This window comes from Lycorma delicatula, chromosome 8 (assembly GCF_047948215.1).
Source record: "Lycorma delicatula isolate Av1 chromosome 8, ASM4794821v1, whole genome shotgun sequence".
Classification (NCBI taxonomy): Eukaryota; Metazoa; Arthropoda; class Insecta; order Hemiptera; family Fulgoridae; genus Lycorma; species Lycorma delicatula.
Genome location: NC_134462.1, coordinates 139,340,173 through 139,368,040, shown reverse-complemented (window position 1 = coordinate 139,368,040; position 27,868 = coordinate 139,340,173). Strand labels below are relative to the sequence as shown.

The 27,868-nt window shown below is 31.8% G+C and overlaps 1 protein-coding gene across 3 annotated transcripts in view; it reads left to right on the top strand.

Annotated features, from left to right (window-relative positions):
• Positions 1 to 27,868, top strand: part of sl (small wing phospholipase C gamma 1) — a 70,692-nt gene that overhangs the window by 30,167 nt on the left and 12,657 nt on the right. For all 3 annotated transcript variants that reach the window (XM_075373236.1, XM_075373237.1, XM_075373238.1), the window contains exons 11-17: positions 4,282 to 4,451; positions 5,185 to 5,326; positions 16,402 to 16,583; positions 19,025 to 19,208; positions 20,078 to 20,143; positions 21,629 to 21,823; positions 26,460 to 26,681. In XM_075373236.1, the coding sequence (XP_075229351.1) occupies positions 4,282 to 4,451; positions 5,185 to 5,326; positions 16,402 to 16,583; positions 19,025 to 19,208; positions 20,078 to 20,143; positions 21,629 to 21,823; positions 26,460 to 26,681 (1,161 nt within the window). The remainder of the gene's footprint in view (positions 1 to 4,281; positions 4,452 to 5,184; positions 5,327 to 16,401; positions 16,584 to 19,024; positions 19,209 to 20,077; positions 20,144 to 21,628; positions 21,824 to 26,459; positions 26,682 to 27,868) is intronic.

Here is a 27,868-nt window from a genome sequence, read left to right as displayed (position 1 = left end):
TCGGACCCATAACATGTGGACATATATTATCATGCTACAGGACAACGCCATCGGTCAGCCGCCCACGTCGCTGATTTTGAATGGTGTGCTATGTGGCTGTGGTTTGACCTTTGTCGGTCTGGTTGGTGATTGAGGTGATGCCATTCACTTGACTACCATTTTCTCTCTGGCATGTAATACGAAATCCATCTTTAATCACCAGCCACAATCAAATTAAGGAACTCATCACCTTTTTCTGTGTAGCACATCAAAAATTCCAAAGCAGATCCCATTTGGGTTTTTTTGTGATGTTCTGTAAAGACATGAGGCGCTTGACATACACAAACCTTTCTGAAGTGTAAGTGGTCTTGAACAATGCGATCGATAACAGCTCTTGAAACAGCAGGAAAAAGAAGGGCCAGGTCTGAAATCGTTGAGCGATGATTTTTTTCTGATTTCATCATCGACATATTTCAACAAGTCCTCAATGATTATCAAGGGCCTCCCCGAACATTCATCATCATGAACATTAATTCTGTTATTTTTAAACCTTTCATACCATTTTCGATTGTTCTATCATTCATTACATTATCACCATACACAGCAACCAACTGCCTATGAATTTCAGCCGGCTTAACGTTTTGATGATTTAAAAAACATATGACTCCATGTATTTCATAGTCTGCAGCAACATCTATTTTCCTATTCATTTTATAACATAATGACTTGCATGTAATCAAAGATATTATAATGCGACAACTTAGACAACAGTGTGTGCATCACTAACTTGGTCATGAACGACACAGGTTTGCCAACCTTAAGGAGTGAAATTTCCTAGTCTATACTAGAGATATCCCTTAAATATTTAATGTATCTAGCTAGAACAGAAACTGTATAAATGTTGAATTGTACAGTATACATTTGAATTTATTAAATGTTTCGGGTAATATCATGTTTGATTATATAAAAATTAACATTAACATATACAAAAAAAAATAAAATAAAAACAAATTATGAAAAAATAAATAATCTGATAAAAAAAAAAAACAGTAGTAATGGTGCAATATATAAGAAGGATAACAATTATAATATAAATCAAACGGTAAATAATGGAATAAATAGAGGTGACGAAACTTATACAGATGTTGATAATATGTAAGATAAATCTGATAATTTTCAAATAAATGATAATTTATTAAGTTTAAGAAAAGTTGTTTTCCAAGATGAAGAAAAATTAATAATTACAAGTTCATTTAAATTTAACGTAGCAGATAATAAATATAGATAAAATTATTAAAAACGCGATAATAGATTAGAATATAATATTAGTAAAATTAATTGTACTAATGAAGAAAAAATAAAATAAAAAAATGATATAAGAAATAAAATTATTAAATTTAAAGATAAAATTGATACAAAAACTTATTAAAAAGAAATCAGTAATGAATAAAAATAGATTATATTAAATAAAGAGTAAATAAAAAAAAATAAATGTATAGTAATAAAATTCGATAAGACAGGAACTCCCTTTATTATTTCTGTTGAAGAATATAATGATTCAATAAATAAATATTTAAAAATTTTTAAAAAAATCAATGATTCGACTAAAAAATTTCTAAAAATTACTAAAGATTTCGTAGTTATACAAAGAAATATTTGATAATATTTTATAATAATAGAAATATTTAATAATAATAATAAATTAAAATCCCATAGAAGATTGTATCCATATAAACCTTATGCCCCAAAATTTACTGTTCTGCCAAGATTACAAAAAGAAGGTATTCCTATGAGACCGTTAATCAATTTCAAGACCGCTCCTAGTTATATAATTACTAAAATTATTCATAAAATAATTAGATCAAAAATTAATTTAGAATATAAATATAATATAAAAAATAGGTATGAGTTGATTAATAAATTAAATATAAATAATAATAATAATACAAAAATTATAAGCTTCGATATAACTAACATGTACCCTAGTATTCCCATTGATTATACAATTTCATTAATAAAAAACAAATTAATAAATACGGTGAAGACCAAATAATATCATATAATTAAATAATATTATAACTATAATTAGAAATATTTGTAAACAAGATTATTTTGAATTTAATGGTATACGTTACCTATTTAAAGGAATTTTAAATAAATTAGATAATCAGTACAGTAGTACTGTAATAACATGTAGATTGAGTGTTAAAGGGAATTTTAATATATAATGTTTTAAATTAAAAAAAAAAAAAAATACTTTTTCATTGACAAATTTTCATTATAAACGTTTTCTAATGTGTAAATGTAAAAAAGTAAAATTGTAATAAAAAGAAAAATAGTAAATAAATTTTAATTAAAAGATAATGAAAGGGTCATTTCCAACATGTTTGTTTTCTGTGAACACCAAGTAAATCGCCGTGTTAATGATTCAGTATATTCAGCGTAGCCCTGGCAGTAGTACAAGGCGAATTTCATATCGCACTGGTTTGTCAAAAAATAAAGAGTGGCGCATCCTATAGAAAGAAAATCTTTATCCTATCTGTCTGCAGAAGGTTCAAAATTTGCGGACAACAGATTACCCCCAGCAGTTAAACTCCTATCATTGGCTTCTAGACAGCACTGATAAGGTAAATTCAATCTTACTTACTAAAGAAGCCATTTTTACAAGAAACCGAGTCTTCAGGTTTAAATATAGTCATTTATGGACCAAAGACAATCCACATGGTACTGTGGAAACTAGTTTCCAACATAGATTTCACATTAATGTTTGGTGTGCCATTATTTTTTGGCAAAATTCTGGGACCATTTGTTTTGAATGAAAACCTACAGGAGATGCATACGTTTATTTCATGAAAAATAACTTGCTGGCTCTTTTGGAGGCCAAAAGAGCCAGCAAACTAAATTGCAAATCCTTTACAAACTAAATTGCGAATGGTTTTCCAGCACAGTGGTCCAATAACTGGATTTGACACGGTAGCCCAATTAATTAGCCACCACCATCACCTGACTTAATGCTACTAGGTACTTCGCTTGAAGCCGTATGAAAATGATAGTATAACAACAGATGGTAACTAAAGAAGAGTTACTCATTAAAATACAAAGTGCTATTAAATTTGTATGAAACAATCCTTAGTTGATAAGGAAAGCCACTGTAAATATTTTATGTCAGGTACATTGTGAAGGAGGGAATTTTTAACAGTTACTGTAACTGAGGTTTCTTACTCTGTTACCATTTATTATTTCATTTATTTTATTTTTTTGTTTTGCGATATTAAGAATAGTGTTTATCAAATACAGAATAATACCATTTTCTCTCTATTTTTCATCTGTTATGGTTCTATAAAAAACAGATTTTTTTAAAACTTTTTATTTACTTTTTATTGGTTGTATTTACATTAATTTTCTTATAATTAAATTCTCTGCAAGTTTTGTTACTAAATCTTGAGTTATTGTACTACAAACTTAAAAATAATCTTGTTTTTTGACATTGAATTTTGTGTTTTACGTTGAATTTAGTGTTTTATGTTGAATATCTTAAAATTACTGGAGTTACAGTATTGGGACCAGTTTTATCCTATTTCCCAGCTCATATTACATAAGAAACCACCAACTTTACTCCTTAATTTGGGTGCCAAAAATTAGCTTCTTTTTGTTAGAAGAGCTGAAATCCGGGTGAAATCTTTTGCTAGCTGTAACTCGAAAACAGAGCATTTCTCCAGACCTATGTTTATATAGAACATTTTTCATTATTTTACCGATAGAACATGTCCTGAAAGTTTCTCTGTTTCTTTGCGGGACATGAAGATTATTTTACTAAAATTAATGTTTTTAAGATTCATGTTATACCTCTGTACTGATAAATTATATTTAAATCCTTTTAAATAAGCCACCTAGTGCAGAATATTAAGCTATATATCTTACCTTAATTTTTCACGAGAGTACTTTTCACAATTAAAATTAATATCCAATTTTCATTTTATTTTTTTTAATTTTTAAATCTTTGTTATCCAATAATGGGATTATTTCAATCGTGAATGAAGATGTGGGATGATCTTCATAAATAAAATAATTTGTATTTATAACATTGAAATCGATGTGTTTTTGTTTATCATAGATTGTCTGATTATCCCAGTGTATTAAAAAGAAGACAAAACAACACATTGACACATAAATTTAAGCATTTTAAATAATTAAATTATTACTAAAAAACAAATATTTGTTAGTTACTGTAGACTATTCTAATAGTAATTTCTAAATGTAAAACATTATTTTTGTGTGTAATATTAAATATTTTAATCTTAGGATGTACCAAATGATGAATTACATTTTGGTGAAAAATGGTTCCACGGTAAATTGGTTGGGGGACGTGCTGAGGCTGATGAATTATTACACAAGTACTCCCACCTTGGTGATGGAACTTTTCTAGTCAGAGAAAGTGAAACATTCGTTGGTGATTACTCATTGTCTTTCTGGTATATTTCTTACTTTTTACTATTATTATAATTATTTAAAAAATTAAAAAAATTTTTTTAATAGTCTGCACTTCCCTTTAGTGCAGACCCCATAGTATTAAGTAAGCTAAGTCTTTATTATCGTAATTAATAAATATAATCATAGAAGTTGTCTTCCTTAGCAGTTCAAGGTTTTTGACCTTACATTGAAAGTATCTTGGTTGAAAATTTGCTTGCAGCCAACATATTATCTATTCAAGAAAATTTAAAAAATTAGAGTGTTCTTGGAGTAGTACCAGAGACTTTTTTTCTAGATATATTTTTAAAGAACAGGTAGAGATATATGTGTATAAAATATGATGGTACCGAATTTAATGAGGAAAAAATTTAACACAAAGAGTCTTCGTGAAATTCAATAAAAAAAAAAGAAAAGAAATCTTGGAAAGTCAATATAAAGTGTACTCTCTAAATCCTAATCTTCAATATTTGTTTATCCTTAGAAATTTTGTATTTTTTATTTTTATTCTAAAAAACATTACTTAAGATACTCATTTACAGTGTTTCATAAGCATGTTTATTTTCAAGTATTATTTATTATCTTTTTTTAAAAAGTTTTCATTTATTTTTCTTTAGCACCACCGATAATGATTGTTTAACAATTAAAATTGCCTTCTATAATCAAATTTTGATCATAAAAATGTTGTAATAATACTTGGTAGTGTAGTTGCATAACATTGTTTTTCTTGTTTTTTAGGCGAAAGGGTAAAGTAAATCATTGTCGTATCAGATCTAAACAAGATAAAGGACAAATAAAATACTTTCTAATCGATAGTAATTGTTTTGATAGTCTGTACAGTTTAATTACACATTACAGAAATCATCCTTTAAGAAGTCAGGTAAGTACAGTGATTCATTTTCTGTTTGGATATCATTAAAAGTGTAGAAACTATGTCTGTAAAAGGATATCAGAAGTCCTGAAAAAAAAGAAAACATCTTTTGATAATTTACAAATATCATTTTAAAACATTTTGATCGAGTTTTATTTGCGGTACACTAACTTTTGACCATTGTGATATAAAATATTATAATAGAAAAACTTTTTCTATCAGTTTCGATAAATATTGCATTTGGTATTCAGTTTAGTACATAATGTTAAAAAACACTGAATAAATGATTGCATTTATCTTTCTGTTGAGATGTTTTTAAAAGAAAGTTGGTCATTTTTCTGTATTCATTAGTTTTCGGTCTACATCCCATTCAGTTTTTCCCAAAGCAGAATTTAGTTTATAACGTATATTAAGCTAAGCAATCTTCGTATAATTTCTCCAGTAGTAAGATTTAAAATTTGACAAAATTTTAACGATTGTCACATTGTAAAAGTAGTTGTAGAAAATATTAAATTTATTCATTTATAAAATTCATGTTTACTATGAAATATACAAATCTGCTGTTTTATTAGAATATTTTTGCAAATAACTTTGCAAATTTAACCATGAAAAATATTTGAAATAGTTTGAGTGCCCAATATATAAATTTATAGATTGTGTAGACTTTGGAAATGATATAGTTATAAAATTTATATAAAAAATTAACCTTTTAAATTTAAGATAAATCATTAGTCTACTCGTCTTGTGTTCAGTTGTTGGCCTAATTCTAGTCTTATCAACTATTATTTCTTCAATCTTATCATTCTAATTGAAATACATGTAGCATAATGACATATAAATTAAATAAACGTCATTTGTATGAAAAAATAAATAATCTGATGAAAAATGTAATTTATACTAAATTATAGAATTTTTTCCAAGGTTTATGTACTTGTATAATGACAAGAATATTATCTCAACTTGGGAGTTTAATAACAATTACCCTTTTTGTAGAAATTAAAATTCTAAAAACACTTAACTATTTCTTATAATTTTTTGCATAGATTTTAGTCACCTCCACATGTACTAAACTGTGGTTGTTTAATGGTTAAAAATTGATATTCTACAAGGATTTATAATCCTAAATTTTAAATATGAATGTTATATATGATGAATATTAATATTCTGTGGTGAATGTAATATTATATGAATATTTTTGTCCTCTGAAAGAATTAAACAAGCAGATAACGCAAAATTTATATTGTGTAATTAGTTTATTTAACAATAAGCTTTTTTTTTTATGCAAGTAGAGTATGCATAAAGAAATAATTATTATAATTTTTTTTTTCGGAGGGAGGTGGAAATGCATTTATACACGGAATGTCGGGCTCCTGCTGATGGTATTATCCAATTACTATCAGCAGACTACAGACTAAAACCACCCCCCCTTTCTACCAGGACTCGACCCAGAACCGTTTAACACATTACTTCCGGTCGAATCCTATACTAGCCTGATTAGGTGCTACCTAATTTTCAGGACTCTCCAGGTCAACCTTTTTGGCCCTGAGAATGTTGCAGATGAATCGGGGTACACTTTCCCAGCTGCCCAGGTCACGGAGCATCATCGCAACCAAGTTGTGGGGGCTCAGTGCTCCGAGATCTGACCCCCCCCCACAAGCACATTTGAAAAAGGTGTGCTCAGCGTCGGCCCATACACCGGGGCAATAGAGGCAGTCGGGGGACGGCGCTTTCTGTATGACATGGAGGTAAGCGCGGAAGTACCTGTGACCCCTTAAAAATTGGGTCGTGTAGTACTCTGCCTCCATGTCGTCGCTCCGTCCACGGTCTGACCAGCGGGATAAGCCTTGCGGTTCATCGTCCTCTGGTCTCGTGGTACCAGGTCTCTTGCCATGCAAGTGCGTTTTTTGTTGGCAATGGTCTCCCGGTCTTCGTCTGTTCGTCGCCTCCTGTAGATCACCTGGCGCTCCCTTGCCAAAATAGCAATGGGTATGACGTCGGCGACCACAAGTACTGCAGGCTGCGGTGCGTTGCACCTACCCGAGCCGCTTCCAGTTTCTTGCGACTCTTATTGCCTGAGCCCACATTTACGACCCCTACAACAGGATGAAATGCACCGTGGACATCAGCAATCGCCGTCTGCTGGCCTTCGGTCCGCCGACATTCGCCATGAGCCGGCTGAGAGCAGTTACGGCTCTCGCAGCTTTGTCGGCGGCTCTACGAAGCTGCTCAGCAAAGCTGAGTTTCCGGTCAATCATCATACCGAGGTACTTTGCGGCCGGCTTGGTCTCGACAACCTCTACCCTGACCCGCAGGGAGGAAGGGTGTCGATACGTTTCTTCGTTAGACCACGATCTCAGTTTTGCTGAGGGCTAGAGAACTACTGGCTAGGAACGGAGGGGGTGGTGTAGCGACCGGACACGCTACGAGGCGGGATCTTCTCCCCTCGGGGGGGAATCGAGATGAGGGCTAGAGACAATCCATGATCGTCCAGTCAGACACCGACTCTGTACATGGCTCGACTGAGCTTCAGTTGGGCGCGCTCCACGTCGCGGTCTGCGACAAGTAGCGCAACGTCGTCAGCGTACCCAACAAAGACAGATTCTTCAGGCATCTCCAGCCTCAGCAATCCATCATCATAAATGGCGTTCCAAAGGTCGGGGCCGAGAATCGACCCCTGCGCCGCCCCTGACGTGATCGTAGTCCTACGCCAGCCTGCCGCGGTCTCGTAAATGAGACCGCGGTTCGTCAGGTATGCGTCCACCATTCTGAGGAGGTATTGAGGCACATGGAACGAATACTTCAGGGCCCGAATCATATCGCTTAACCATACGGAGTTCAAGGGGTTTTAACGTCCAACGTAACGAGAAGGACCACACGTCGCTAAAAATGATTGTGGTCCTCTGCTTGCCGCACTGCCTCAACAACCTCTTGAATTGCATCTAGGGTCGACCGACCCTGCTGGAAACCGTACTGTTAGGTGACAGTCCACCTGCTTGATTCATCCCCGCAACCAGTCTTTTTTTTTAACAGGTTCTCCTATACCTTCCCAGCTGTGTCAAGCATACACAATGGGCGGTAGGAGGACGGCGATGCTGGGTTTTCTTTTCCCTTGAGAAGTAGCGCAAGACGCGCGGTCTTCCACCTGGCGCTAAAAGACCCAGCCTTCAGACATGCGTCTAGTAGAAGACGAGGCCTGCAGCGCCCCTGGTACCGACGGTTTACCGTCGGTACCAGGGGTTGTTTTGTCTTTCAGCGACCGTAGGACTCCCTCCAGTTCCTCCATCGAGAAGAGCGGGAAGTCGCTCACGTCGCCGAAGTACCGCTCGGCACGGACCGAGTGGGGCGGGAACAACATCTTAACGACGTGCTCCGCTTTAGCCTCGTCTAGTGGAGCTGGTGACCGCGAGACCCCCAGTCGCCGAGTTACTATCTTGTAACCCAGCCTCCAAGAGTCTGCAACCACGGTGTCGGTCAGTTCTCTCCAGCAGCGTGCCTTGCTCACGTTGATGGCTCGAGGAGCCGCTTCTTTGCCGTCTTATACTCGGCTGACCTGGCATTTGCGTCTGTGCGATTCCTTACCACTCGTCTTAGTAGAAGACACTCTCGGCGCAACCCTGAAATCTCCGGTGTCCACCAGACACGGGTCGTTTCTGGTGCCTCGGCCCCCCGTGGGGCATGGAAGTGTCGCATGCAGAAGCGATCAGCCGCATGGTCAAAGTAACTAAGGCTTCAGCGCCAGCATCCTCCCGGTGGTGATGTTTTCAGAGGCTACCACCCCTGAGAAGATCTTTCTTTTGAATTTCTTCTCATCGATTTTATTATTAATGTTGTATCTTTTCACCTGCAGTGGGAGCCCCAAGCGCTCTCGTGTACCATCTAGGACCATAAATGAGATGTATTGGTGGTCGCTACAGGTGTAATCCTAGAGAACTCTCCAGTCCTGAACGAGCGTGACCAGCTCTTCGGAGGCGAGGGAAATGTTCCCTGTATTGAGAATCACAAGTCCAGTGCCGCCGTGTCCAGAATGTATTTCCCTCTGGAGTTGGTATGCGCTATCCCCCACTCTACTGCCCTGGAATTGAAGTCCCCAGCTACCACCAACTCACCAGCGACAGCGAGGATTACTTCCTCCAGCGTGTCAACTTTCTTGGCTAAAGTTCGCTATAGAGTCATTTCACCGCAGCAGATCCAAACGAATCCCTCGCCAGCGCCATGCCTCCGAACTTGGGCTCTGCTGCAATACGGAATCCATATCGCAGCAATGATATGGATTCCGTATTTCATATCCTATATGCAATCCATATCCCAAGCGAGTCTCAGAACCATTGGGAGCCGTCACAGTCCCAGTACTGCTCGCTGATCAGCACCAAGTTGGCCTCCGTGTTTCTAGCTAGCTGCAGCAGCAAGTCATCAACTAGCCAACTCCTGTTAATGTAGTATGTTCAACATTTTAACGGAGCCTTCTCTTCGCCTGCCCGGAAGACCTGACACTGCTTTGTTCCAGGTGCGTGAGCCAGCTGCGAAGCGTTCACCCCTTTTTCTTGGCAGAGCATGCACTGAGAGGGGGCGGAACACTCCTTAGCCTTGTGCTCCCCTATCCCGCACTTATGGCAGAGCCGGCTTCTGTCAGGCCCCTTACATTCACGAGCCAGATGCCCATACCCATGGCACCTGAAACATCGTGGAACCTGTGCCCTGGGTCTAATTTGGCATTAAAACCAGCCAATCCTTATCTTGGATTGACTGAGTAGTCTGGCAGCAGCCTTCTCTTCAATCTTTATTATTGTTGCTTTCTGCCCCCCCCCGCCCCCAACCAGCATTAGCATCGATAACGCTAACTCTGCAGTCTCCTATATCTTTGAGATCTCTTCCCAGTGCTGCTTCCACATTCTCCTTCCCGGTGATGCAGTCTAGATCTCGGATCTCCAGTGTCTCCCACGGTTCCAGATTGTGGAATACAGTTCCTTCTCTGAGTAATAATAATAATAATATTAATAATAATAGTAAAATTAATAATAATAAATACTGTTAAATGTCTGTATTTGAATATTTTTTTTTATTTTATTGTTGAGAATTTTGTCTTATTTTAATTAATTACATATATTTTAAAAATTCTCAACATAATGTTACCCCAGCCAGCATGAGTAAAATGTACATTGTATTTTGGTTCAATTTTTCTTATTATTTATTAATTTTAAATAACACATTCAAATTTTAAAATACAATAACACTTATTTAAAAGTAATATTGGCAATATATCTTATTCTACAAAGCGTATAAAATCATATAATTCCCTGTCTGACAGCAGTTTAATAACTAATTCAACTAACCAAGCAGAAGTGACCTTTAAATGAATTACTTTTTGTAGAAAAAAAATTATAAGCATAACTCATAAAAGCTGTCAGAAAAAGTTAATAATATTCTAACCAAAGTCATATTATTAATGAGTCATTGTCAATAATACATATATATTAATGTGATTATTTATTTAGAATGATGTATGTTGAAGAAAGATGGATGTTAGTGAAATTAAAATTGAGTATAAAATATCAAAAATAACAACAGTTCTATATTGTTCAAATATTGAACATTACTGTTAAAAAAAAAAAGCGGAATTATAGTTCCCCTCAAAAAATGTTTATTTATTCATCAATAATGATTTTTTTTCACCATCAAAGTATTTCCCTTGTGATATAATAAATTTGTACCATGCTTTTTCCAATCTTTGAAGCACTTCTGGAACTCAATTTTTTGTATAGTGTTTAGCTCCTTCAGCGATACTGTCTTTATCTCTTCAATTTTGGTAAAATGTCATCCTTTCATAGTTCTTTTTGGCTTGAGGAATAGGAAGGAGTTACAAGAGGCCATGTCTGGCAAATATAGAGGTTGAGGCATCATAATGGTGTTGTTTTTGACCAAAACTTCTCAAACAACCAGTGAAATGTGAGCAGGTGCATTATTGTGGTGCAATTGCCATGAATTGTTTCGCCACAAATCTGGGCATTTTCTTCAAATTGCCTTACACAAATAGCATAGAACTTTCACTCCTTACTGACCATACAACCTGATGGCAATAACTAACCTTTTGAAATCGAAGAACACAGTGATCAGAACCTTCACATTTGATTGAACTTAAGGCTTTTTTTTGGTCATTGGTCTTCAGGAAGCTTCCATTGGGATGACTGGGCCTTAGTTTCAGCATCATACCCATACATATATGCTTCATCACCAGTTGTGACCCATTTAAATAGCTCTGGATCGTAACATATTTTGCTACCAGACATTTCATGTCCAAAACATCTGAAAAAATTGCTTGGCATGAGCAAAATGATGTGCCAGCATCATCAGTACACATTGAATGTCATTGACATTCAATGACATTGTCATTGGATGTTGATGTGCTGGGACATCTAGGACTAGTCATCTTTAACATCTTCACAGCCCTCTTGAAATCATTTGTACCACTTATAAACACTTGTTTTATTCGTAGAAGAATTACCAAAAGCAACATTCAACTTTTCCAATGTGATGCTGCATTTTATTCCATTCTTAAAGCAAAATTTTATGCAAATTCTTTGTTTCATTTTTTCCACAAGTTAAAAATTCACATGTAACCCTTTTAAACGCCAACAGTAAACTAAGCATCCAGTAAGCTACCAATGTAAATATACTTTAGGGACAAGTGTATGAACACAATAAAAAAAAAAAAAGATTTTGACAATTGGGACAGATCACAGAATATTTTTAAAAAATTCTGTGTATTTTTTTACAGATGTTTTTAAATAAATTTTTGGTTTAAAAATTTGATAAATTATTGCACAAAAAAGGTCTTATAATTGCACAAGTTTTTAAACCACATTTTGTGATTAACACTTATGTTTGAAAAACTGCTGATTTTGATTTAGGATCTGAAGTTGTTATATTTCATGCAGTTTTTTTAAAGTTGTACCTACTATAATTTTTTAAAATTTTCGTTTCACTAATAGAATTCTTGTCTTATCTTAAATAAGGTTTAAAAAAAGATTCTCAATATGACTGACTCTTTTTGTTTGCTGTTCTCAATTTTCATTAATATGTAGCATGTTTATTTGCATAATTTCTGGCAGATCAATGTGTGTGTATACCGGATTCAAATACTTAAGAAGAGAGGTTTTCAATGATTTTGCACTACTGATTGGTATTTTCGTGGGATCTAGTTAATAGTGCTTTCTTCAGAATTACCGACTTAATTTATTTACAAAATACTAGGTATTACATAAGCAATTCACCATCACCTTACCTTTGCTTGTTGATTCTTCAGTGAGCTTCTGACGATTTATTGATTTTTATCTGGCGCAGTAGTTACCTTGCAGCATATTGTATTTATTTTATGTATTTACTGCTTTTCATACTTTTGAATTATAAAAATTATCATGGAGTTTTTTTTTGAAAAGTAGATTCATTCGCATCTGTAAATTGTATTAAATTATAAACTGAGATAATGTTAGCCTAGTATCAATACTGATTATGTATGAGTAGAAGTTATTTGTTGGCAGTTGCTAATTATTTTTTATTTTTGCTTATACAATAAATGTAATTGTTATTTATATAAATATAATTAATATCAACAAATATTGTTCAATAAACAAAGACAGTAGTGAATAGCATTGTGTTATTTTGTACTTACATAATTTTTTTAATTTATTATTACTATTTTTACTTTTTCACTTATGATTTTTTTTTATGATTGAATTTAGTTGACAGAATTATTTTGAGTAGTATGTTGCTGATAAATAACATTAGCTAGTATTGAAATAGTTGTTTTGTTATCAGTTGTAACAAATATATTCCCTAGTGTCTTAAAAGGTTGAACAGTGTCTGAGGAAGTATCATTAGTTGATTGTTTTTTTTTTGAATGAGATTTTACTTTGTTGATAAATGATTAATTAGCAATAACACTGATTGTGTTAAATGAGAGTGAGTAACTGATTCTTATAGTATATTTCATGCTGATTTAAAAAATGTGGAATCAGAATTCTTTTATTAGGATTAGATTTTTTGTAATCACCATTCTTATTTTCAGGTAGTATCAGCATTAACTCCATAAACATAGCATTTTGTGAACATATTTTATTGTATTATCTATCAAATAAATAGCTTTTGTTTATTTATTTCAATCCCTTAATTTTTGTCCCATTGATTTGTTACGACATTAGTCATTATGTTTATTATTTACACACTAATTAAAATGAACAAGAATGCGACTCATTCTTCCTATTTTCATTTTACTATAAACATGTCATCCACTCATTAGATATCTCTGTTGTGTTATTTACTTATAAACTGTCATGTAGAATAGGGAAATATTTTTAATTCTCATTCAATTGCAAGTTCTTGCGTATGTAACAGTTTTATAGCTGGCTTTCGTATTTGTGACTATATTTTGTTCAGTAAAGTGAGTGCACTTCCAGTGGTTTGGAGAGAACTGAAGGATCGCACCACAGACCGTTAGTTTTGTTAATAATGATAACTGGGATAACAGCTAAAACTAGACATACTGTTTAATTCCCTGATATTCCCTCTGCCGTGCAACCATTGCCATATAGCCAAGAGCTTCCAATTCCAGTACTACCAGAAACATGGAACTTAGATGAAGATGAAAATGTTGAATCTTGTGCTGACTTATCAGGCAATGAAGAAAGAGATCCAAACTTTTTAGAAAATAAATACATTGAACCCCATTTAATTAATCGGTCAGAATTAAATAATTTGGTTCGTTATCTAAATTTATCAAAGAATCAAACTCAAGTACTGGCATTAAGATTGAAAAGGTATCTTTCACAATAAAAAAAAAAAAAAAAAAAAAAAAAACTAAAATAAGTGCTTTCTGTGACAGACAGTCAGAATTTTCATATATCTTCTCTCAGTACAAAATCTTTGTATACTGTAATGATATGGACTCTACTGGAAGCATTGGGACATATGCACCATCCTGACAAACGGTGACTTTTTATTGATTTATCAAAGTTTAGTTTAAAAATTGTTGTACTTCACATTGGAAATAAATATCCATCAATACCACTATCATATGCTGTTCACATAAAGGAGTCTTATGAAAATATGAAACTTGTATTGAACAGGATTCAGTATGGAAATGTTTATGGCATATTTATAGAGATCTGAAAGTAATAGGGCTTTTACTTGGACTGCAACTTGAATACACTATGTTCTGTTGCTTTTTGTGTGATTGGGACAGCAGGGATAGGAAAAACCATTACATAAAAGAGCAGTGGCCAAAGAGAGAGGTACTGACTGTAGGAGAGAAGAATGTTGTTAGTCAGGCATTAGTAAAACCAGAAAAAGTTTATCTTCCACCACTACACGCTAAGCTAGGTTTATTCAAAAATTTTGCTAAACAATGGATTGTAATGGTGCAGGGTTCCAGTTTCTAATAAACAAATTCCCTAATATAAACTATGCTAAAATAAAGGAAGTTATATTTGTTAGAGACCACAATTAAAAAACCAACTTCCTTGGAACCCATAAGGCCAGTAACTACAGAGAACTTTTGAGTGAACTACTTCAAAACTACAAAGAACTTGGGTGTAACATGTCACTCAAAATTAATTTCTTACATTCACATTCGGATTTTTTCCCTAACAATATTGGCACCATCAGTGGTGAACATGGAAAAGGCTTTCGCCAGGAGATATCTACAATGGAAACAATACCAGGGAAAATTGAACCCAGAAATGTTAGTTAACTACTGTAGAAATCTAAAGAGGAATCTACCTACAGCAAATTACAGCAGAAAATAAAAAAAATAGGCGAGTACAAAATGTATGTAATGTATTGTCAATATTACGTTCACCATACATCTTTTGTTTCAAAAGAAATTTTAATTACAAAAAAGCTGAGCCCAATAGAAAAAAAATATATATAAAAAGATATATGAAATCAGCATAAAAAATACTATAAGAATCAGCCATTCACTCTTATTTAATAAACAAAAAATTATATTTTGTTGACCAGTTTAATAATAACAACAAATTAAAAGCAATATTATACTTTTTACATAAAGTGTTCTTCCCATTTATTGAACAATTTTGGTGGTATTAGTTGAATTTAAATTAAATATTTGTAAACTTATAAAATGTATTATTAATGAAAAGGAATGTGTTTCTTTGAAAATCCTTTTGTTAGTTCTTGTATTTTTTGTTTTAAGTTTTAAGTTTATGAGAATAAAAAAAAATTGAGAAATAATAAAATAAAACTTTGCTGAATAGTAAAAAGAATGGTGAAATATGGAAGAGAGTTAAGCGACTGACAACTAAAACAAAATAAACATTCTTGAATGTATAATATGATATTGTAAACATGTATAATATGATGACGTGCGTTTAGTGATAGTAGTAATAGTCTATATTTTGATATGGAGACAGTATTAGAACTTAAAATACAGTTTGCTTCTTGTACTCGATAAAAATGCATCCACCCATTTAATATCACATTGTGCACTGACTGTTTTATACATAAAAAATAATAGTGTATTATTTACTGACTAGTAAATGTGCATCCTGTTTTTAACATTACATTCAGTTTTTTGCATTACACTCTACAGAGATAATCTTAAATCTTTTGAATGAACCATTAATTCTCTTAAAATTTTAAAATAATTAAAATAATGTCATGTGCATATGCATTTCTATGTTTATATTTTAATGATGGTTTACTATTACAACAGTTAGCTAAAACTGTTTTGTTACAAGCAGAATATATTTTTTTCTGATATGAAACTGAAGTCATTGCTTAATTTCAGTGACCTATTAGAACCAATTCATGTACTATTTGCTAAACTAAGAAAATATATTTCAGGGTTTTGTTTCTTCAGATGTTAGTTGATATACAGAATCGTGGGATAAAAAAAGTGTTGTACACTTCCTTCTTCACGATTAGGTATATGGATGTTCATATAAATTATGAAATAATGTAAATAAGTTTTGTAAACTGGATTCTTTTAATTTGAACCAATTTTTCTTTTCAAATCTACCATTAGTAACATTATTGTCCTTTGAATAATAATTGTGATTATTTTATGATTTTAGGAATTTCTCATCACATTAAATGAACCAGTTCCTCAACCAAAAAAACATGAAGATAAAGAATGGTATCATCCTCAGGCTACTCGTACTACAGCTGAAGAATTGCTAAAAAGAGTACCCACTGTTGGAGCATTCTTAGTTCGACCAAGCGATAAAGACAACAACGCGTTTGCAATTTCATTCAGGTTTAATACTAAATTCTACTATTGTATTTTTAAAAAAACTCTTATTTATTAAATTAAATTATATTATAATCTCTGTTATAGTGTGGAATTAGCTCTTTGGTTCTTTAGTGTGAAGGTTTTTTTTATTTGAGGTCCTTCCAGAGTTAAATTGTGTTCAAACTCGTAAATAACCTCAGTAGTTCCAACTGCTACACTCATGATGAGAGGAATAGCTTCCTAAATTACCTCTTAGCTTAGACAATCTTATGTTTTTCTAAAATATTGAGTTTATAAAAATTATCATAATTGCAGATGCATTGAAACCAACCTCTTAAGGAGTTAAGTACAGAAGAAAAATTATTAATATGCTATCATAGGTTCAGAAATGGGTCACAGTATCAAGCAACTGCAGCTATCCATAATAATATATCAAAGTCAGGCATCTTAGAATAATTAAACAAATTGTACATAAATAATCAGCATGATGTTCCACAATCTTGCGTGCTGGTCAGAAGACTTCAAGGTAGAACGCTTCAATTCTTTTCAATCATTTTGGAGAACAGTGCATATGGCACTTTATAAGGGGGCATTCCATTTTAATTCAACAAATTTTCAAAAATTTTGTTGCATCACTATTTTTGATTTTGATGATATTTGGTATATGATAGCTATCCACCTTGTAGTGGCCAAAAAATATTATTTTATATTTAAAAAAAAATGTTTTCTTGAGTAAGACTATTTTCTAACTCGCCAACAGGTAAAAACAGCCATTTTTGTCACTTTTCCCATGAGGTGTAGGCATTCTTATTTTACATCATACAGAGGTCAAAAAAGGCTTTTTGAAAAGAGTAAAGATGAAACTTCATCTTTACTTGTACTCAAAATTCATTTTGTTATATAATCCAAATCTTGTAATATTTAAAAATTTTTTTTCAAATTTTAGGCCCAAAATAAATAATGAAGGGCTTAAGGTAACAGGTCTATTTTTACTTTTTAACTCTTAGGTACTAGTAGTACTTATAAAAATAATTGGACTGTTACTGAATCTCATTCATTAAAAAAAAATGGCTGCCAAATCTTAAGATTTTGATTATGTCTCAGTTTTGGGGTCCAAAAACCACATGTGGGACTGGTGGCAAAAATCTGAAATATTTACTGCAGTAAGAACTTTTTATATGGTTTTATTTTAAAACCATATAAAATTTATTTTGTTACTCAAACGGGTTGACAAGTGAAGTCAACAAAACTGCTAAAAACATTGTTCCTTCTAACCATAAAAAATGTGTCCAAAAATACATGCAGTATTTATAATTATGAATTATAGTATAAAAAAACTATGCAGTATTATTATTTTAGATCATCCCGATAGAACGTTAGTTTAAGAATGATCTTAATCACCTGAACTCTCAGCTCAGACTGTTCACTGTGACCAAATCTCTGTCCATTATACATAGTGTCATATATTGGAAAACAAAATATTCAAAAACTGTTCATAGCCAAAAGTCTTTTACTATCGACAACCATGTATTCTCTTTTTCAACATTTTCTTGTTACTTAGTTCAGCTCTTTACTTATGTTTAGGGTTATAGAACATAAAAATTTAACTAAAGAAAGACAAGAAATAACACGATTCTTCAATTAATCATGGAAGTATTTCTTTCATTAAATACAATTTTGATGAGTATTTAATTGGTTTTATGATAGATAATTTTCATCCACAGATTTTTAATAAAGCTAAAATTCTAAAACGATGCTAGATATGGTTCACACTGGAATTCCTCCATTGTTGAGTTTTCCAAAGACTTTTTAAATTTTGGTTTCTAACTAATTTTTGACCAGTCTTCATCTAATTTTGGGCTACAGTTGATTTCTATCAATATTGATAAATACCCAAATTATCTGTTATTATGTTTAAATTTATCTTATAATTTTATATATGGGACAAATTCATTCAAGTTATTCTGCAGAAGGAAACCATTTGACGTATTTAGTCCAAAATTTTATTTTAGTTTTAGGCAAGATCAAATTCAAGAAAATAAATTAAATATTTTTTAAAAGGTAAAATATTAATTATCACATAATAAAGAATTATATAATTGTATTAATGTGTGCGCGTGCATGTGTGTTTGTGCGTGCAGGTATATCTATTATAGGACAGATACAGATGTTTGATGTTAACGGACACAAAGATAAACATTTTTATAAAAAAAGGTCTCTTATTACTAAAGAGGAAGTCAGCAACTCATTATCAAATTGCTATTGAAGTATTTTTAAAGCGTAGTTCTTAATGTAAAAGAGAATATTTTGCTCGGGTTAAAATAGCTACACATCAATAAACAGTTTTCTAAAAGCATTTCATTTTTTGTAGGAGTTATTTTAACTTGTGATCCTTTGGCAGTTGCTCTAAAGCAATTAAAGCGGTGTAATATTTTTATATTATCAATTTAATGTTTGTTTTACAGAGCAGAGAAGAAAATTAAACATTGTCGTATTAAACTTGAAGGAAGGTTGTACACAATCGGTACTATCCAGTTTGAAAGTCTTGTTGATTTAGTTAGTTATTATGAAAGACATCCATTATATAGAAAAGTAAAATTATCTTGTCCAGTAACTGAAGAAGTTGCACGAAGATCTGCTGGGTTGCTGGTAATGTATTGTTTTAATTAATATTTTAGTATGTACAATCTTACTTATTAATTATTCTGTTTGTATAGCATTTGTTTTGCTAAATTACATAAAACTTTATTGTTTACTGTTAATTATCATTTATAGTTATTTGTATGGTAGAACTATTAAGTTTTATGATCATCTTGTTTTGTTTACTCTAGATGAAACAATAGATTTGGGACAGAGATAACAGTTTTTAAACTTTATTATTCTGTTATAAAACAATTTTTGTGGTATATCTTTTCTTCTTGTAATAGTTTCTTCAGAAATTATCTCATTTTGCTTCTGTTTTTCCAAAATTAACATAATTCTTAACAAAATTCTTTTTCAGTTTGTTTAGTCATATCTTTTCCAGATGGTGTTTTCCGTTTTCGTAATTTAATAAACTCATTATTAGATACTCATTTTTCATTTCCAATTTTATCGTATACCCATAATAATGTCTTGCTTATTTAATTCTCATATTCAATAATCTCATCTTAGTATGAGATGAGATTAACATTCCTCATATTTTATTTTACCTTTCTTCATCTTAATTTTTATTTTTAAGAATTCCATTTCAGAAGGCTGATTATATTTATAAAATATATTGAAAAATTGGATTTTGTTATATAATAATAATAATTGTAAATAAATTTTTAAATGTTACTAGTCGTTGGAAACAGAATACAAACATTATCAACTGGTTGGTCAGCCAGTTTGTATATACAAGATCACATATGTTGTATAATCTATTTTTAACATCGGTATATTTTTGTAAAGTGTCGTTTGACATTGCAAATCTACTATAACTTTGTTTATTTGTATTCATCTAAGTTTTACATTTTTAACATTTCTTCTTTTTGTAGGAATTGGATGATGTATTGACATCTGGAACACCTGGTTACATCGATCCGACTAGTTTTGCATCAAAGGTAATAAACAATTTTTTTCTGCACATCAGCTTTCTCACAATACTCCAGAAAAAAAATCATTAATAGTTCACGTATTATGTTGAAAGCCCAATGCCTGGCACTGGTTTTGGCTTTCATATCACGGTAGTTTCTGCTAACAAGTGTTATTGTATTAGCTTTTCACCTTATACCTAACTGGCAGATGACATCGTACATTAATGAAGTACAGGTCTATTAACTTCTATATGTCTTGTAGATATTATTCTAATTTACAAAATTACAATAATAATTTTTAAATAAGTAAATGAGTTGTTTGTTTTTTATGAACTAGAATTCATTAATTACATGATTTAACAGCATATATAACAAATTTATGCTATTCTCTTGCTTTACATAAAAGAACATAAAGATTCTTGACTAAAACTTATATTTAAAACAAAATACATTGTAAAATTAGTAAACTTGAATGAAAATTAATACTAAATTAGAATGAAATGTAATTTTAAATGTAAAATTAAATTTATTTAACTTAACAAATTTAACCTTATTTTATAAATTTAACAAGTGAGAAGTTTGTACAGCTGGTTTTAGAGAGGATAATTTATCAGATGAATTTTCGTTGTTACTCTGCTTGAGGGTCTGCTTGAAGGTTGAGTAACGAGAGGAAAGTGATAAAATGGTAGTTTTGATTACATCATTCAGTAATGCCATTTTTATGTGAATCAGATTTTATTTAATTTGGTTTTGGTTTTAGCAAGTAGAAATTATTGTTAAAAGCGTGTTCAGCATCTATTTTTTCATATTCATTTGAAGAATGCTAGGTTAAATGTGAATACTTCATGTCTTTTGCTAATGCTCCAGTGCATTACATTCTATTTAATTTATACGGCGTTGTTATAAGTTTAAAGTAGTATACAGTATTGATGTGTTTTGGGTGATTATGTTGCAGAAATTGAAAAGCATTTTTAAATTCTAGAAATCAGGCTTTCATTTGAGTTTTAATTTATTTTCTATTTATCTTTATATTCCTTTACAGTGCGCGATTCATATATCAGCTGCGATTCATATGCAAAATTTATTTCTTTGACGTTAAATTATTTTTTTATGGTTATATCCCTTACACTTTATTTTCTGAAAGATAAATTTTTGTGCCTGTTTTGCTATCAAAAGTCCCCCTAAGAAAGTTTTGGATTGGGTACCACATGGTAGAAGAAAATCAAGATAGCAAAGACAAACGTGGATGGATGCAATGTCCTAATGTGAATATGGGAGTAATAAACATATTGTGAGGTTTGTACAGGTGACATCAATTGTATCGTGAGTTATTAAATATGGAAATTTTCTGTGGTATAACAATTCCTCGAGTATCATTCAAATTTCTTGACTGATATGGTTTATAAAATTTTGCAACTCATCATCATTTGAATCATCAGTTTTATACCCTACTGCAGTAGAATTAATTTATAGTTTCAGGGATAATTTATAAATTTAACATTTTAATTTCAGGTCACAGTGAAAGCAGTTTATGATTATAAGGCGAGGCATGAAGATGAATTATCATTTTGTAAACATGCTGTAATAATAAATGTTATCAAACAAGATGGGGGTTGGTGGAAAGGAGACTATGGAGGTAAAAAGCAGCAATGGTTTCCATCGAGCTATGTTGAAGAAATTGAACCACAACAGGAGAGAGATGAAAATGTAACTATAATAATAAAACTATTTAACTTAGTATTTGGTATAATATCAATATTTTTTTTTTTTTTAATTTTAAAATGTTGACTCTATGGTTGTTAGCAAGTATCAGAAGAGTAAAACAACCATCCAAAGGATAACTTTTACCAGAAGTTGTTCCAGATGTTTTGCAATGGAGTTGTAAGGTTTTCAGGTGTCAATTTATTATACAGTCTTGCCCAGTTCCCTTCTCCAATTCATTTTATATTTTTGTCATTGCAGTGACTATTGTTGCAGTTTGTGTTGTACGGTAACTTCTGGTTTCAGAAGTTATCTGATGTTGAAACTGACCCGTTTTATTTTAATACTCTGATATGCAAATCCCATCTGCAGATACTATCTGTTAATGGGATTTAATTTTTCATGTGTTTAATTAGTCGATACCACTTCTGGCTTCTTTATACCCAAAATATCTGATAGATTACAATTTTTATTTTTTATTTTAGAAAAAAGTCACAATTTAGTTTCAATGTTACAGTTCCATTATGTAGTTGACTAATAGTACTTGGACTGTTATTTTTTTTTTTGTTTTTGGCAGATACTAAGTGGAAACAATGATATAAAGAATTCATAATGATCATAATATACCTACAATAAATCTGTTAGTTGTAAACTGAATTTTAGCTGAAAAATAAAGCTCAATAGCAGTTAATCAGTGCTTTAAAAAGAAGTTACAAAAATTACTAAACAATTAAATTCCTCAGGCTGTGTTGTATGAATATAATACTCTTCTTTTTTTTTTTAAAGCGCTCCTCATTGTTTATATTTTGCGGTAATTCATATCAAAAAATATTTCATTCAAAACAAATGTTTGCCCAGATTTATTGAGTATACCAATTTTTATATATTACTTATTATAAAAGATTGTTCAGCCTACATTTCAATAATTTGTTGATTCGGATCATGCATTGCTCTTGATAGATCGCATTCTGCATTTTGTGTTTATTGCAATAAATTAAAGATATTTAATATAAACATTGAATTTATTCTTGAAAGCTGCCCGTACACTATGTAATTAATAGATCAGCATATTACAAAGGAAAACTTATCTTTCTAGATATTAAAAAAAATATCAATTTAAAATCTACAGATTTATAAAGCTCTTGCATAGAGATTGATCTTTGGTCTGTTCCATTCTTATTCATAGTTTATTGACTGGCCTCTTTACTGAAATTCGTGTAAATTATTTTTGCATATTACTTAGTATGTAACTCTTACAGTTAGTTCATAATGTTGCGGTGCTTACTAGTTTGATAGATTTTAATATTTCTTAGTATAGTAATTTTTTCTTATGAAATTTCTCTATATCGAGATGAGGATTCTAATTTAAAAAAAAAAATTATTTATATACATGGCTATATAATATGTTTTTATAAGAATTTTTTAGAATTCTAGTGCTAGTCGTTTCATTTCGGTGTACCCCCTACATCCTAGATCCCTAACAATTTGTTTTACATATTCCAAATGTTCCCTGCCTACACAATTTTTTCTTTCTACCTGTCCCTCCAATATTAAAGCGACTATTCCAGGATGCCTTAATATGTGGCCTATAAGTCTGTCTCTTCTTTTAGCTATATTTTTCCAAATGCTTCTTTCTTCATCTATTTGCCGCAACATCTCTTCATTTGTCACTTTATCCACCCATCTGATTATTAACATTCTCCTATAGCACCACATTTCAAAAGCTTGTAATCTTTTCTTTTCAGATACTCCGATCGTCCAAGTTTCACTTCCATATAAAGCGACACTCCAAACATATACTTTCAAAAATCTTTTCCTGACATTTAAATTAATTTTTGATGTAAAAAAAATTATATTTCTTACTGAAGGCTCTTTTCGCTTGTGTTATTCGACATTTTATATCGTTCCTGCTTCGTCCATCTTTAGTAATTCTACTTCGCAAATAACAAAATTCTTCTACCTCCGTAATCTTTTCATTTCCTATTTTTACGTTCAGCGTTCCATCTTCGTTATTTCTACTACATTTCATTACTTTTATTTTGTTCTTGTTTATTTTCATGCGGTAGTTCTTGCCTAGGACTTCATTTGTGCCTTCATTGTTCCTTCTAAATATTTTTTACTCTCGACTAGAATTACTGTACATCAGCAAATCGTAGCATCTTTATCTTTTCACCTTATACTGTTACTCCGGATCTAAATTGTTCTTTAACATCATTAACTGCTAGTTCTATGTAAAAATTAAAAAGTAACGGGGATAGGGAACATCCTTCTCAGACTCCCTTTTTTATTACGGCTTCTTTCTTTTGTTCTTCAATTATTACTGTTGCTGTGTGGTTCCTGTAAATGTTAGCAATTGTTCTTCTATCTCTGTATTTGAACCCTAATTTTTTTAAAATGCTGAGCATTTTATTCCAGTCTACGTTATCGAATGCCTTTTCTAGGTCTATAAACGCCATGTTTTTTGGTTTGTTTTTCTTTAATCTTCCTTCTACTTTAATCTGAGGCCTAAAATTGCTTCCCTTGTCCCTTCCCTATACTTTTCCTGAAACCAAATTGGTCTTCTAACACTTCTTCCACTCTCCTCTCAATTTTTCTTTATAGAATTCTAGTTAAGATTTTTGATGCATGACTAGTTAAACTACTTGTTCTGTATTCTTCACATTTATCTGCCCCTGCTTTCTTTGGTATCATGACTATAACACTTTTTTTGGAGTCTGACGGAACTTCTCCTTTTTCATAAATATTACACACCAGTTTGTATAATCTATCAATCGCTTCCTCACCTGCACTGCGCAGTAATTCTACAGGTATTCCGTCTATTCCAGGAGCCTTTCTGTCATTCAAATCTTTTAATGCTCTCTTAAATTCAGATCTCAGTATTACTTCTCCCATTTCATCCTCCTCAGCTTCCTCTTCTTCCTCTATAACACCATTTTCTAATTCATTTCCTCCATATAACTCTTCAAATTATTCCACCCATCTATCGACTTTACCTTTTGTATTATAAATTGGTGTAACATCTTTGTTTAACACATTCTTTTATTGGATTTTAATAATTCTTTTTATTGGATTTTAATTTATGTACCCCCAAAATTTTCCTTAACTTTCCTGTATGCTCCGTCTATTTTATAATGTTCATTTCTCTTTCCACTTCTGAACACTTTTCTTTAATCCACTCTTCTTTCGCTAGTTTGCACTTCCTGTTTATAGTATTTCTTAATTGTCGATAGTTCCTTTTACTTTCTTCATCACTAGTATTCATATATTTTCTACGTTCATCCATCAGCTGCAATATATCGTCTGAAACCCAAGGTTTTCTACCAGTTCTCTTTGTTCCGCCTAAGTTCGCTTCTGCTGATTTAAGAATTTCCTTTTTAACATTTTCCCATTCTTCTTCTACATTTTCTACCTTACTTTTTTACTCAGATCTCTTGCGATGTCTCCTCAAAAATCTTCTTTACCACCTCTTCCTCAAGCTTCTCTAAATTCCACCAATTCATCTGATATCTTTTCTTCAGGTTTTTAAACCCCATTCTACATTTCATTATCACTAAATTATGGTCGCTATCAATGTCTGCTCCAGGGTAAGTTTTACAGTCAACAAGTTGATTTCTATATCTTTGCTTAACTGCTTAACCATGATATACCATGATGCTTAACTATCTGATACCTTGCAGTATCAGATAGATATACTGGCTTTTTCCAAGTGTATATTCTTCTATTATGATTTTTAAACTGGGTGTTGGCAATTACTAAATTATACTTCATGCAAAACTCTATAAGTCCCCTCTTTCATTCCTTTTGCCCAGCCCGTATTCACCCACTATATTTCCTTCCTTGCTTTTTCCAATGCTTGCATTCCAATCTCCAACTATTATTTAATTTTCATCTCCTTTTATGTGTGTAATTGCTTCATAAATTTCTTTGTATACACACTCTACATCATCGTCATCATGGGCGCTTGTAGCCATATAGACGTTAACGATTGTTGTCGGTTTATCAAAACCTAAACCTATTTAAACCTATTTTATCAAATAGGTTTATTTTATAATGATTCTATCGCTATGCATTTTGAAATACTCTACTCTCTTCCCTAGCTTCTTGTTCATTATGAAACCTACTCCTGCCTGCCCATTATTTGAAGCTGAGTTAATTATTCTAAAATCACCTGACCAAAATTTGTTTTTCTCTTCCCACCGAACCTCACTTATTCCTACTACATCTACATTTATCCTATCCATTTCCCTCTGTAAATTTTCTAACCTACCAACCTTTTTTAAACTTCTAACATTCCGCCTCCGACGTGTGGAATGTTATTTTTTAATTTTCTGGTGACCCCTTCCTTAGTAGTGCCCACCCGGAGATTTGAATGGGGGGCTAGTTTACCTCTGGAATATTTTATAAGAATAATGTTCTTAAATGATATATTTTTAATTGAATTAGAACTAGCGATAAATGAATGGTAAGTAACAGGTATTTGTCATTATCTAGATTTAAAGATGAAAAAATGGAAAGTTTCACTATTATTTTATCTTGAAAAAGTTTAATTCTTGATTATTTTTATTTATAAGTGCATTAAACTACAAGAGATTACTTAATTTGTTTATATTCTTAAGTGTAATATTTCATTTTTATGCTTTAGTCTGCAGATTCCATGTTACTTGGCAGCTTACAGAAAGGCAGCCTTGATGTAATGGGTGCTGTTGTTGAATTATGTACAATCGGACGACCAGGATTAGAGTCTATTCTTAGAATACAAATTCCAAATATGTGTACCATTTTTGAAGTGGCTTGTCCATCAAGAGAACAAGCTTCAGATTGGATGGCAGCTATTAAAGAAACTGCTCAAAATGCTAGTGCTCGGGTTAGTACTGGTATTGTCTTAAGAATTATGATTTAACCTTTATATTGTGTAAGTTAATGGAAATAATAGTTTACTTAATAGCAAATCACTTATCACTGTTTATGTTTTTTTCATTTGTTGTGTTCTATTCCTGTGGATTTCTAGTTCTAAATTAAAATTATTCATCTAAATTGGACCATTTAAAATATTTGTATTACAAACTATAAAATTAAATAAGGTTTTTTTACTCTCCAAAACATGCAAGTAAGTGCAAGACACGATGCATTACATCCAAATCAATATAATAATGACTGTTATTAGAGTATCCCGAAAACTAGTAATAACAGCAGCTCTTGATAAACCTAACCCTCCTGTGGAAATAATTGTTTTCAGTGCGACTAGCCTAAGCAATAAAATTCAAGCTGTTAACTGGGAATGTACTGTTTCAAAATTAGTTTGCCTTTGAGCAACAGCAAATAGATTTGGGGCTTATCAAAGTGAAACTGGCAAAGTTATAGTAACAGTTTGTTTCTAAGACTGGTAACCGGTGTAAATTATCAGGCAATTTTTGTTTGAAAAATCATAACGTTGTATTGTCTCATTCAGAATTATTTATATTATTCTAATTTAGAATTAAAGATAAAAAAATATATTTAGATAAAGTATCACTGATATATCAATACAGATTATTTCAATAAACACTATTTTTTCTTATTCTTTAGCGCTAACTACAGATTTCTTGATTATTGTCATTCATTACCATTCTTACTAAAACCATTTAACTAATCATATATATAGATTATCAGTAGAAAATTATTAATCTGTGAGTCTCTCAAAACATCAAAGTTACTGATGTTGTTGTCATATTCTTGAGTGTACTTTAAAAACAACAGCCTTCTGTATTTCATTTAAGTAAATACATAAGAAATGTTAGCATAATATTTAAACATTTTATTTATAATATGTATCTCACAAAAGTTAAAAGGTGAAACAAGACAAAGTGTTTACAGCAGTTAACCTAGGAACTTAAAAACAACTAGACTTGTGATAAATAGTGTCAGACTGTAAGCTCATTTGTAGGAGTCGTAAGAATAATAAAAGTTGCAAATAGAATCTTTAATTTAGCTCTTTGAATGTGGCAGACAGATGAGGTGGGAAGTATTTTCAGTAAGCAGCTACAGTAGCAAACTAATAAGCAATAACAATAA